The sequence below is a fragment of the Alligator sinensis genome, unplaced genomic scaffold (assembly GCF_000455745.1).
Source record: "Alligator sinensis unplaced genomic scaffold, ASM45574v1 scaffold31_1, whole genome shotgun sequence".
NCBI classification, from domain to species: domain Eukaryota; kingdom Metazoa; phylum Chordata; order Crocodylia; family Alligatoridae; genus Alligator; species Alligator sinensis.
In genome coordinates, this window is record NW_005841884.1 from 1,839,435 (window position 1) to 1,852,926 (window position 13,492).

Genomic DNA, 13,492 nt, shown 5'->3' on the forward strand with positions numbered 1-13,492 from the left:
CCCGTATACAACCCGGGGTCTGTTCCCCGCCTGCAACCCACTGGTTGCGCTCAGGGGCCCCACACCTCTGGGGTCCCTATGAGGCCTCCTCCAACCCCTACAGCCTCACCCAAGCCTCCAGTCTAATATGCAAGCCTGAACATAAACTAGAGCCTCCTGGCTAAACCATAGTGCCCAATCCTCTCAGGGCTATAGTGAGCTGTACTTGCAAGTCAGGCCTCTTGCTATATCTCGGCCGAGGGAGCTCCTGCCTCTCCGGTTGCTGGCAGGGAACTGCCAGCCTGGTCTCAGCCCTGGGCTTTATAAGGGCCAGGCCCTGCCTCCTACAGGCAGCTGTCTCTCCTTAGTTGCCCCGGCAACCCGCAGCTGGGCTCGTTACCCTGGCAACACTCAGCTGGGCTCCTTATGACCTGCCCTGCCAGGGCTCGCTCTCTCTCCCTGGCAGTTTCTCCCCTCTAGGAGCAGAGCACCGAGGTGCTCTGTGACAGTGTGATACTCCAGAAATGAAGATGGAGTATTGGCAAGACTGTGGTTTTGTTGTGGTAGTTATGGACATCTCAGAAACTGCACTTGGAAAAAACTGAAATCTTGTAAAATTGTATCTAATTTAGTAAATCATTTTATGTAGTTTAATTTACCCTACCCCACATTGTGCATTCAGGTGGGAGATTGTATTGCCTGATAAGGAGTATAGTTCAGCCAGAGGTGTTCTCCTCTAAAAATGTGTCCAGTAACACTCTCAAACTGTAGCTTATGTGAGACAACACACCTCTGTAGGAAAATGAACTTGTAGGTTATTGCTCAGTTGTGAGGTTTGGCAGTGTACTGAAAACTACATGAGTTAGTAACTGTTCTGTAGTTGCTATTTAGCCCACAGTTCTGCTGTGAAATTCATTAATAATTATTGTACTAAAATTGTAGCATTATTCATAAGCATTCAATATAGGTGTTGCTATTATTTTACTTAACACTTTCCATTACAGCCCCCTGTATTTAAGAACTTTAGCACTTAAAAGACTCCCTTGGTGTAGCTACCCCACAAAAGAGCCATGCTGTAGAAGTCTTTTGTTCTGATGCTTTAGGGCAAAAATACCCACTGTGCTTGCACAGCCCATCTTCTCCAGGGTCTCTTCTTTCTTGCCCCTTCAACTTTTCTTGGTCTTCCCATGCATATTAAAGCTCCATATTCCCTGCTTGCCTAGACTGCTCTTCTAGATCTTTGTGGTATATCTGAGTGGAGCAAAGCTGGTAAGGGGATGTGGCATCAGAAGTAGATATGACAAAACATCATTGTTCCATTGGGTAATCTTGGCGTAACTTAAGGCAGCTCTTCTGAACAAGGGTAGCAAGTAACTCCTCTAAAATTTTGATGTGGCCCATTTTTGTTGCATTATCAGATTCCAAAGCTTGGAGCTTGGATCTTTCCTGGAAGGTTAAACAGTGTTTCAAAAAAAAAAAAAGAAGAAAATTCCAAAATGTTTTCTGTAACATGTTAATAGTGCATGTTTTACTTAAATATTCCAGAGAAAATTTAGGTGGAAGGTAGAGCTGATGGCACCTTACAGACTGAGTAGATCAGAGAGACATGAGCTTCTGTGGGCAACAAGCTGCTTTGTCAGATGCTAGAAATGGTGAGAGAGAATGTAGTTCTTCTGTGAGGAGTTCTTGAGATGTGTCTGGAGTCCAATTCATTAAGCACGAACAGTAGGATTTTAATCGTATGTAAGAGCAGCTCTCGGAGTAATTTAAAATTTGAAGTTGCTGTTAACACCTCCATGATAAAATCCTTGTTAACATAGTACATCTGTGGTTGGGACTGTTCCCGTAAATAATCTAATTAGGTTGACACTCCGTGAGATATGCAATACAGAGGTAATATTTATAGTTATGTTCATATATTGTGGGACCTTTTGTCTGAATCGGCAGTCTTGAAATTCTGCACATTGCCTTCAGAAGGGCTCAAGGTTTGACTCTAGCCTTCCCATGATTTTTTTTTTTATTGCCTGCTCTGCTGCATGTTGCTCTGATTGCCCGAAGCCAATTGTTCATCAGTCTGTAATGTCTGCATACAGAGGCAGACTAGACTGTCTTGGAGCTGCTGTTGGCTTAAAGAGCAGGAAACCTGAGCTTTCTTGGAAGTGAAACCTCTCTGGTTTTTGGATTGGCGCGGCCTACAGTAACCTCTGTTCTTCATTACTTTTCAGAGAGGCAAGAAGAAAAACTGAAAAACAACAATAGGGACTTGTCTATGGTAAGAAAACTGTGAATTAAGGGCAGTTCCCAATTCCAAGAGCTGTAGGATGATTAATTGCCATCCAATGGAGTACAGATGGCTACTGTTCATAATTGCATGTCTGTATAGGTTGTACCTCTAACAACTGTGGGCTTTTGCATGGCCCATAGAATTCTGCACTAATTACCCCACTAAGCCTGATGCATTCACTGCTTCCCACCTCTACTTCTTCATGGTGATTCCAGAATAGAATTGGTATTCATGACTTCCCTTTGTTCACCCAACTTTTCAGGTAAGCCCCAGGTTTTATTATTTTTTACTACAGTGCTGGCTATGCAACCTCCTGCTTACCATAGGTTTGATCACCTCTTGGTTAACAGGGTAATTTGAGTTCTTCCTTTTTCCCCGTAAGCCCTAAATGGTAGCTTTTTGCAACTAGATGTCTCTAATGACTGCTCACAATCTTAGGAGATGCCTTTACTTCTCAGAGAAGTTTTGTCTGATCTCCTCACAGATACACTGAAAGGCTGAGATGAAGGATTGCTTTTTCTTCAGATCCTGAGGATGCTGCACTAAACCTTTTCTTGAGAAATTAAGCCCGTGTTCCCTAACTGTGGGACTTCTCCCTTTTTTAAAAATGTCTAATCTTATTTCTCCCTCTGTAAACTGTTGGTAATGGATAGCTTTGACCTTTCTGGTTGCAGGTTCGAATGAAGTCCATGTTTGCAATTGGCTTTTGCTTTACTGCCCTGATGGGAATGTTCAACTCCATGTAAGTATCAACTCTTAGGGTCTTTAAAAAAAAGCCTTTAAAGTGAACATGTTATCCTTTTCTTCTTATTTCTGCCTAGCTCCAAGATAGAGCTTTGCATGTAATGCTTCTCTCCAGGCCACATTTGCCAGCAATTTTAGTATGCTTGTTGCTCTAGAAAACATGAGCAGGATGAATTTCACTAGTTCAGAGTGGCCCAGCAGACATCAGATGGACTACGGTCACCTTGGGGCCATATCAGCTTCTCTGCAGGGTGGCTGAGGTGCCCAGGAAGTATTGTACCAGTTGCTTTACGGCTTTCTATGGGGATACAAGATGGGCTTTATCATTTCAAGATTTTGAAGGAAAATAATTGAAGACCTGCAGGAGGGATGAAATGCTGCTTCATTTTAATCCTATCCTGCTGCAAGCTAAACTGGGTGAGACCTGTGTAGTACTTGATTGCAATAATTGCCCAACTCTATTGTTTTCTTATTTCTGAGCATCAATGTGCTGTTCAATCCAAATGTTTTAGCACCCCTTAGATATGGGCAGTTTCCCTGGATCCAGATAGTCCCATATTGGAAAAAATGACCTGGAATCAGAATTTATTTAAGGAAAAAAATAGTTCCAGCCCTCATGGTTGCAGAAGAGCCTTGAATGTGAGCTCAGTCTTGAAACGTGAATAGTATTCCAGAGGCTGCAAACAGCCCGAAACACTAGCTTTGAGATGCAAATAGATCAGTTGACTGCTAAATCTGGAGCCTAAAGAATAGAGGGCAATAGATAATTAAAGAAGTCATCAGTAAAAAAAAACACCCAGGGAATAAGCTTATGCTGCATCCCCAAGCTGGCTTTTGTTCCTTCTTGGGCACCCAAACATCCACCTTACTTACGAACAACCTCTTCGATGCAGAAGCCATTGTTCCCACAGTTCTATCTGAAGCAAAGTAATTAAAACGTGGGGCTAATTTAATAATGCCATTGCCATTGTGCTAATTCCATTATTCATTCTCTTAGTTACTTTAGTAGAACCTCAATTTCTAACTGGTCTGAAGAACTATTGGATATCCACCAGAGTGGTACAGACACAAGGAACCTTCTTGTGAAATTTGGTTCTAGTTTGTGAGATGTACAGGGCCTTGAGTCATCCCCATTTTAAGTGAAGCTGTGGGAGAGAAGAGATGCATCTTAAATGACTTGTCCAAGGTCACATAGCAACTTGGTGACAGAATCCTAAGGCCCTGACTTAAGCTGTGCTTGAACCCATTACACACATCTTCCTGCTTCTCTCTTCTCTTACCTGCAGTAAATGGTACTTCATTTTCTGTGCCAGTGCTGACCCTTGGGCTCTCACAGTGAGGAGTGTAACTTGAGGGATGTTCAAAGAACCACACTGAAAAAAAGTACTGTAGGAATGTACATGGGCGATTGGTGCCTCCTGACTCTAGGGCTCCCCCAGTGGCCAATCACTGACTGGAGGTGGGGGAGCTCCCCCAGCCATTGATCGATGACCTGGGGTGGAGGGCCTCCCCCAGCGGCCAATCACCGACCCCAGAAGTGCCACCAGAGCTTCTCAGGGGGCCACTGGCCAGTGCTCCCCACTCTCCGGCCAGTGAGGGCCAATTTCAGGGGGGGCATGTGCCCCCTCTACGCATTGACTATGGGAATGTAAGTTAATTTAAAACTCTCTTAAAAAGGAGTTGATGTAGGCTGGTTAGTGTTCAGACTTTTTCATACGTCTAGATAGTGTCAGATTATTTGCTTTGTACATTCTTATTTTTAATAGCTCAATGCTAGAGCTAACTGTACATTTTTCTTGGTGGGACTACAAAACTACTGTTTTCCCCTTCCATCACCCCAGGGAAGACAACACTGGTTGATTCCCATCCATAGTGCTAATGCTACCAGTCAGGGGGTTGGCTTGTAGTACATTAATTGATTATTAATCATTCTGTCCCTCTCTGCTTGTTTGCTTGTGTCTTATCACCTCCCCCATATCACCATGCTGCCAGCTACAACTCCTTATTGGTTGTAGTGGCTTCTGCTACTGTCATCTTTTGTGCTTCTAATAATGCCCTTTGCTCAACACCCTTTATGATGTGATCCATAAATCCACTCTCCTTACCTGGCCATGGCATTTCCTAAGCTGCAAGTCAGCCCAGATGCCTATGCAAAGCTTTAGGAGACACTATACTTTTGGGAAGAGAGGGATGTAACTTCAGGGCAAGAACTCATCCCAAAGTTGATAATGCCTGTCATATTATGGGTACTGTGGTACAAATGAGAGGAAATCTTCAATTTTTCCCTCTCCTAGTGTCCTGCTGCAGGTGAAATGTAGCCCAGTTGTGTGTATGCTAAAGTCTAGGCATAAATTCCAGCATCTAGAAAAGTTCTGCCAAGGACAGTCCTTTGTTGTGAGTTGGTTGTAGGGCAATTTCAGCCTTGTTGCGGATTCAGGGACAGAATCAAGCCTATCATCCACTGACATAAAAGGGTGCAGTCTGCCCCTGCAGATTCTGTTGGGGGTTTTTTTCTGCTTGTACATCTGTAGGAAGATGGCTTCAGATTTCTCTGCCATCAAATTTTAAAAGAAACACCTTCCCTTAAAATGACTAGTTTAAACACAAAGGCACAAACTGACATAACATGCTGGTTTGCGGAGAGCATTGTTAAGTCATTTTATCTAGGAGGACTCCAAGTCATGAGAGAGGTCACTGTTACTTAGCCTTCTTCATAGGTGTTCTGGATAAAGCAGCAGAAAGCAGAAAAAAACAGTAATTTGCACTTGGAAATGTCACCCCTGCCTCACTACTCCACCTTTCTCCCCCCTGCTTGAGACCAGGAGCTCAGCTTTACAGCTTTAGCTATCTTACAGCTTTATGGACGATAGTGATAGGGGTTCACTTGAACAGAGCATGGTATTTATACCTTCAGACATGTGCTACGTAGGCTGGGCTGGTTCCCTATGTGATAATTAATGCATATAAGAAATTCCATGGCCAAGTATTCGACTCCTCCAGAAAGCTCAGCAGGCAGTGTATTCAGAAAGCTGTACTTACTATGGTAACTAGCTACTCTTTGCTATTGAACATGGGATATGTAACAGTCCAGGGATGGGAGGGATGAGTATCAGGAATGTTGGATTAAATGCTAAGAGTTGGGTTAAATATCACATTGAAGAGCAGCAGCTGAGTGGACAGTCATACAGAATAATCTCTTTGCAGGTTGTTGACTAGGAGTAAGGAGATCTACAGTTGCATATAGACCGGAGATCCTGACAGATGGGATGTGTGTTGAAGAAGTTTGCTGTGCTCTTTGATGCTCTCCTGCTACTAGCATCTCATTCTAGCCAATTCTGAATCCCCCCAGCTTTGCACTTTTCACCACTAGCTGATAATGTTCTCATTATAGCTTTTAAAACTTAGGTTATCTGCTTGAAGAGAGTAAGAACCTCAGCATACCACCTCTGAGATGCACTTCATTCTCACAGTGGCAATAACACATAATTCTAAAACACTAGGGGCCATTACCAGGAGATAAACATCCTTTCCTAGTCCTTCTGCCAAACCGCTTGTAGGATGTAAGCAAAATTGGCATGTGTTAAGGCCATAGCTGTGTGAATGCATCTCCACAGAAAAGAGTGCTCATTTAGGAGCTCTTGAAACCAAAAACACCTGTTAGAAAATCAGTGCACCAGGAGAAAATAACTTCAAATTTAGCACATGCTGATGAAGTATGATGCACATGTTTCCACCTGAGGTAGGCTGGGTTGTCTGATTTGGGAGAGGTGTACAGCAACAGATTCTTGGCAGTCTATCCACATTAAACTTTGCCTAGCTTTTTGGAATGTGGAATTGAAAACTTTCCAAAGAATGGAGTTTCAGAGGCATCTAGGAATATACTGTTTCCCCTGCTTCTGTAGGCTCTCTCCAAGACACTCTCACATATCCCTTTTGGTAACTGGCACACATAACAACTCTGGTAAAAGTAGAAAGTTGTTTTTTGGTTTGCTTTTGGCTGTGCCTCCATTTTCAAGATGCAAAAGTTCATCAATTTACAGTAACTGCACTACAGTTGGATGGTAGTTGTCCAGCTGTTGAGTTAAATACTAGCATCTTTCTGGAGACAAATCTGCTTGATTTGGGTTTTAATAGCAGAAGTCGATACCTGAGGGTTTTGATTGCTAAATTAATCTATGATTTGCAAAGCCTTGGCTGGTTGAGCTGCAGTCCAGTCACTTATAAATCTACCTCCAGGAGGCACTATTTCTTTGTCATTCTAAAGCAACTTCTGACAGGCCTGCCTTGTCCATCAGATGGCTGATTGGCTGGCTGCTGTAATGCGAACCCTGTGGACATTGTGCATGCATTAGTCCTGTCTGTTAGTCTTTTTGGCTTGGTGTATATGGTGGTGGGTTTTGTCTTGGTAACCTTTTCCATTTAAGGTACTCATTCTGGTGTTCCAGTGTGAAGCCCTTCCCTAGACTGGGATATGTGATTGCCATCTCAAATCAAGTCCTCTGTTCTCTTTCAGATTTGATGGACGAGTGGTTGCAAAACTCCCCTTTATCCCTCTCTCCTACATTCAGGGTTTGTCCCACCGCAACCTGCTGGGGGAGGATTACACTGATTGCTCCTTCATCTTCCTTTATATACTCTGCACTATGTCTATCCGGCAGGTGAGTGTGCTGCACTGCTTCCTGTGAGTGAGGAATGGGTAAAGCTTTTTTCTATCACCTAGTAAGAAGTAGCAAGCGACTACTGATCAGATTAGTGCTTATTGTGTCTTTGACCTTGAGTTGTTTGAGAGTTTTCATATTAGCCTCCAGTTGCTGTAGACTTTACCTAACAAGAAAATGTGGTTCAGGGAAGGATAATATCATATGAAGTCTTATCTCACCCCATGAGGAGCACTTCGGGACACTTGAACCGAGCCAGAGAAAATTGCTTAAGCCATAGTATCGCTTCTGTCCTAGGACCTTTGCAGATTGTCAGGATCTGCCTTCAGCAGCAGACAGGGTGCAGACTTCACTGACTTCCAGGCCTGGAAAGGAAAAGGACTTATTAAAACATACCTCTGCAGTAATGTCAGGAAGGAAAAATACTTCCATTTTACATTTACTGTAAGATGTCTGAGTGCCCTAAAAGGCCAATCTGCATCCAAAATACAGCTAAAAATGAACAGTCTTGGGTCAAACCTGCATTTTGCTTGAAGTGCCTTGTTCTGGCATTACCCTCTTTGGTGAGCTGAAAACATGCCTTTCCCATTAGAGTATAGTCTGTTCCCAGTTGGAGATGGATGGAGCCAATGTGCGAGGATGGTGGCTGATGGGAAAAGTCATGCTAGACAATGTCAGTAGGGCACCATCCTGGACTGTGAATCCTCCACAAGCCCTTGCAACCCCTTCAGGCACAAGGAGAAACATCAGTTTTGAAAATGGGAAGCGTTTCTTTGTGGTTTGGAAAACCCTGTGCTGCCTAAGCTGCTGATGCCAGCATTTCAACAGCTGTGAGGCACTGAGGCAGGACTATGGGTGAAAAAGCAGTTAAACTGACAAAGAGCTGTGAGGTGTGACTGTAAGTATGAAGTGTTGGCAAAGACTGGTGGGGCTCAAAATGCTTTTGGAAATATATTCTGCTTGTCAGATTTCCTCTTGGGAATGAGGAGAGGTTAATAGATGATAGGGGTTGGGTTGATATTGATGCACTTAGCTGCAAATAAACTGTCTGCTTCTCTATATTTATCTTTCCTCTTGCTTTGATTCACTTCCTGAATGCTTGCTGCTTATTTTTCCTTGACCTGCAGATCTCTTGCTTTTCCTGTGGAAGTGCCAAGGGACTTAGCCTTAAGCAGGTCAACAAAGGAAATGACTTGTGCCAGCTTCTGACAGAGGGGTCAGAATGGCCTTGGTGATGTGGCTTAATAATAGAAGGAAAGTTCCTTTATCCTTGAAACTCCTGTTAATGAATCTGGTTCTTGCCATTCTTTCCATAGCAAGAACCTGCATTGGATCCGATGTGCATCCAGTCCTACCCAGAGAAGCAAAGCAAACAGGTTGGCTAAAGCCAGTACCTCCACAGACTCTTGTTACATGCTGCCAGCCATTGCAGTTCTCATCCAGTGTTTTTTTTCCCAGCCCCGAACTGGGGCAGCAAGCACTGTGCTGAAAAGATTGAGTGGCTTGTTTAGGTTCTTTTGTAGTTTCTCTTTCATCCGCTGGGAGGCTTTTAGGCTGTTTCCTGCACTGATGGTCTAGCACAGGTGTTGGCAATGTTTTGGGGCCTGGAGAAGTAGGAGTGGAAAATGCTTCAACCTTAACTTGTAAGATGTTGGCTTGCCAGGCGTGGGCACCTGGGGAGCCACAAGGAGCCCAGTCCTTGTAGCAGTGCAGCCTCGGCCTCTTCCCCAAGGAATGTGTGCCAAGCAAAATGCCTTGGCATGCCATGAGCTGGCGTGCATGCTGCGGGTTGCCACCTCCTGGTTTAGCAGATAGCACAGTACAGTGGGGGAACTCTCTTTGCCATCAAACTGTTACACTGTGGATCTGTGCCTTTCTGTTTTGAAATCCATGTATTATTTGCTTGCAGCCCCTGGAGACTGTGAGCTATCAGAGCAAAACTAAACTGCGCTGACTGTAAGGCTGCTCTGCAGTAATTGGGTCATTTGGGGATTTTAGCTGCTAAACATCCCAAGGTAGCTGCTTTTTTTTTTTGTCCCCAAGAAAAATCCTGCGGTTAACTTCAGTCCTGTGCATTTCTGGCTTCTTGATTTGAAACAGTAGTAGAAGAATGAAATGAGTGGCCAGGAACAAAAAAGCTTTTATGAGAGGCATTGAGGTGGTTGGCCCTGAACAAGCCTTCAGTATAAAATTACAGGAAGGGTCTTTCCTAAAGAAGGTGAATCCCTGCTAGCTTGATGGGAATGCCTATGGCTTCCACACTGCCTTGGAGAGAGGGTGTTTCAACTCAGTATCTTCTTAGGTTGCAGACTCTGTTAAGCCTATTTCTATCTTTGTAGAGCTGACATACTTGCATACTGTTCCCAGCACTGCATTAAGAGGTACCTGTTCCATTTTATATTCTAACATACATTGCTGAGCTGTATATAACATTGTTGAGCTCATTTGCTTTGTACATCTCAAAACAGATTGCACAGCTGTGTAAGTGTTGTTATCACAACCTTGTAGAGGGGAAAATGAAGCCTTGAAGGTGAAGGGGCTTGCTAGGGATTTGGCATTAGTTTGTGCTAGGAAAAGCAGTAGAATGTGTGAGACCCTGACAAAGCAGCTTGCCTCTTCTTTTAGGGGAGACTGTTAGCTTTGAACTAGGCCACCTTTTCAATTAGTGATGTTTGGAGATAGCTGCAAGGTGGGGCTGCCCTCATGCCTAATAGTGGGCTTCTGGGAGCTGCCTACTTTAATCTGCTAGGGTTGCTTCTGGCTTTATCACTATTAAAAGAAGCTTCAAATCACTACAGTACTTGGGAGTACCTACGGCTGGGAGGGGCATGGGAATTGGAGGAAGTAGAGAGATGGTTACCAAAGGTACCATGGGTATGTTTTCATGCTCAGGATCTTGGTGTTAGAGATGAGTTTCATAACCCAAGAAGACTCATTATGTACATTAAAGAAAATACTGGCAGGGTCAGGTCTTGAAGACCCTTGCTATCCCAGAGGAATGGAGAAGGGGTGGGGTAGGGAGGGTTTCTGGTGCCACTTCTGTGCAGCAGGTGAGAAGAGCAGCACTGCTCAAGGAGAGGACCAGGCAACAAGTAGAGAATCTGGTGAGTGACTTCTCTGTTAAGGAGCTTCTCAGCTGAAGTTGTGACTGCACCCTGAAAGGAAGAAAATTGGGGAGACCAGGGTAGAAGGATCCTTGAATGTCCAGAGTAGCAGTGGCCTTGATAGGGACCTTCCAAAGATGTGGGGTCCCTGGAATTGACTGATTGGGAAGAAGTACAGTATCTCCCAGGTTCTTGTGGGGGATATGTGGCGAAGAATGCTAGAGTTTGAACTCTGCTGGGTTTAACAGAAACACTGTTTTTGTGGAGTGGGCTGATCAAGTGTTGCTAATTCAAACAGACATTAGTTCGTGGTGGGGAGGGTGAGTAACAGCATAAGAATTCTTCACTGAAGTCTGTAGGATAATAGTCTTCAGGCACGTGGATGGTGATAAACACTTCAAGCACTGGCTGGAATCCTTGTTGTCTGTGACCTGGGGCCAACATCTCCTGAAGTATCCAACTTGCCATGAGTAACTTCCTTTGCGCTGTTCCCATCTCCCTTTGGCACGTAAATCCTGTCCGTAGTTCCTTCTGCCTTCCTGTTTGGAGAGAGGAGTCCTGCTGGGAGAGGCCTTTTAATGGTCCTTGAGCTGCTCTGTCTGCTGGGAAAGTCTGCTGCTGAAATCAGTGTGATGAGGAATGTCAGGTTTACATCCTCTACTTCCCTCATCCCTTACCCAAGCACTAAGAGCCTTCACCTGTACTGTTTGTGTGGAAACTAATAAACCTTTATTGCTCAGATGTTTGCCAGTTCTTAATTTCCTTTTCACACAAGCCTGAGCTGCAGATTAGGCCTTTTCACTCCAAGAGTGCTTTGTATGGGAGAGGGAGCCAGCTATTATTACCTTTGCAGACAGGGAAAGGAGAGAGAGAGAGTGAACTTTCCCACACATTGTCCTGATGATTGGGTAGGGAGCCCAGTTGTTGCCTCCTTCCTCTGAAGCCTCTTCAGGGTTTCAAGTAGAAGGCAGAAATGGCATCTGTTCTCTGGGCTATGCTTGTGAAGTGGAGAGAATTCAAAGAAACATAGATAGGCCAGTGGCTGTATTGCATGAACATGCAGTATCGTTCCCGGCTGCTGCCATGAGTGCTTCCCCATGGAGTCTTTCTTGCAGACCAAGCTTCTCTGTTCTGTGTTGTGGACACCCATTTGATCAGGCAGTCTGCATCCCTGGCTCCAACATCAGTGTTCAGGACCATCTTAGTTCTCAAGGTTGTTTGGTGAAAGCCATTTTGCATTTAGCATGCTGTTAGGTTCATTCCAGTTACGGAAAGAAGACTGGAAACTGGGAGTGAAGAAACCTTGGCTAGAGTAAACTAATTGTCAACTCAGTAAGCTAAGGTTTGCCTGCCTAAATGCCTGTTAGCACTCATCATCCCCACTCCCAGCAAACAAAGTGTCTGAGCAGCTAGAACAGTGGTTCTCAACCTTTTTGATGCAAAACCACCTCAGAAAATGCCAACTCATAGTTTTCACCCATGTTTTGACAATGGAAAAATAATAGAGCAATTTTTCTGTTGCAAAGAATTTGGAAAGATGACAACAGGTCAGAATGTTTCTGACACTATGGATTCTGTTTGAAATCTCCCAGTTTGTCTTGTGAATCGTGTTTGCACACCTAGCAGTACTAACATTACACGCCACCCTGCAGCATCCTCTAATTGGGAATCAGAGCTAGGACATATGGGGTCAGTGCTGATGTTGACAAGAGTCAGGACACTACTACTTGGCTAAAAAACTTGGCTCTTGACCTGTCATGCCTTTGATGCTTCAACCCCAGGATCCCAGGTAACTGTCAATGTATTCTGATTGTGAATCTGTAGCACCCCCTACTGTTATCTCTTTTAATAAAGCAGGGGCTTGTCAATCTCTTGTGCAGGGAGCTTGGTGAGAAGCAAACCACAAGAGGGAGCTTCTCTCAGCTAAATATCATTATTGTCTCTGTCCAGATACCTTGCTTCTAAGGTGACATAACACTTCTAAATGTGCCCCTTGTCCAGCTGTTGCCCCACCAAAGGATACGATTCAGGGGCTGTTGGTCTGCTTAAGGGGTCCTCAGCGTGTTGACTGTTAGTTAAAATACACAGTAGTTTACTTGTATTGCATTAAAAGTGCTTGTCATTAACAGGTGGTATAAAACTGATGATGTTCCCTTTCACCCTTTCCCCTCTCGTTCCACCCACTTCCTTTTCTTGTTGCTTATAACCAAAGGTCCTGGTTTTCTCTGATTTAAAAAAAAAAATCCCCAATTTTCGGTTAAATAAAAGTAACCCTAAATCCACGTTTTTCCGTGATTAAAATGAAACACCACTAATATATAGACACATGTAGTGGTGTTTCAGTTTAATTATGGAAAAATGTGGATTTGGGGTTACTTTTTTTTTTAAAACTGAAATTGGGGATTTTTTAAAATTGGAGAAAACCAGGACCCCTGCTTATAACATATTCATTTGTTTCTGGGCTGAACTTTTCTTTGAAGAGTCTTTGTCTCAAAGCGACTCCTAATTTTGGTACGCAGAGTTGAGTTAGTAGCTGTGGTGGTGTGGCGGGGGATTCCCCATGAGTTTCATTTCTCAGCAGAAAAAGTCAGAATCTATCAAGTTCCTACCTGACAGACTTCTGAAAAGGCTCATCCCTCCTCCCAACAGTCAGAGTTACCTGAGCAGCTGGAATACATGGGGCTGAGCCATGGTATGGATGGGGGTGGGGGTGGGGATAGGGG

The 13,492-nt window shown here is 44.1% G+C and overlaps 1 protein-coding gene across 1 annotated transcript in view; it reads left to right on the forward strand.

Moving 5' to 3' along the window:
• TMCO1 (transmembrane and coiled-coil domains 1) overlaps positions 1–13,492 on the forward strand; it is a 26,124-nt gene that overhangs the window by 9,067 nt on the left and 3,565 nt on the right. The window contains exons 4-6 of the mRNA XM_006017721.3: positions 2,205–2,251; positions 2,938–3,005; positions 7,521–7,665. Coding sequence (XP_006017783.1) covers positions 2,205–2,251; positions 2,938–3,005; positions 7,521–7,665 — 260 coding nt within the window. The remainder of the gene's footprint in view (positions 1–2,204; positions 2,252–2,937; positions 3,006–7,520; positions 7,666–13,492) is intronic.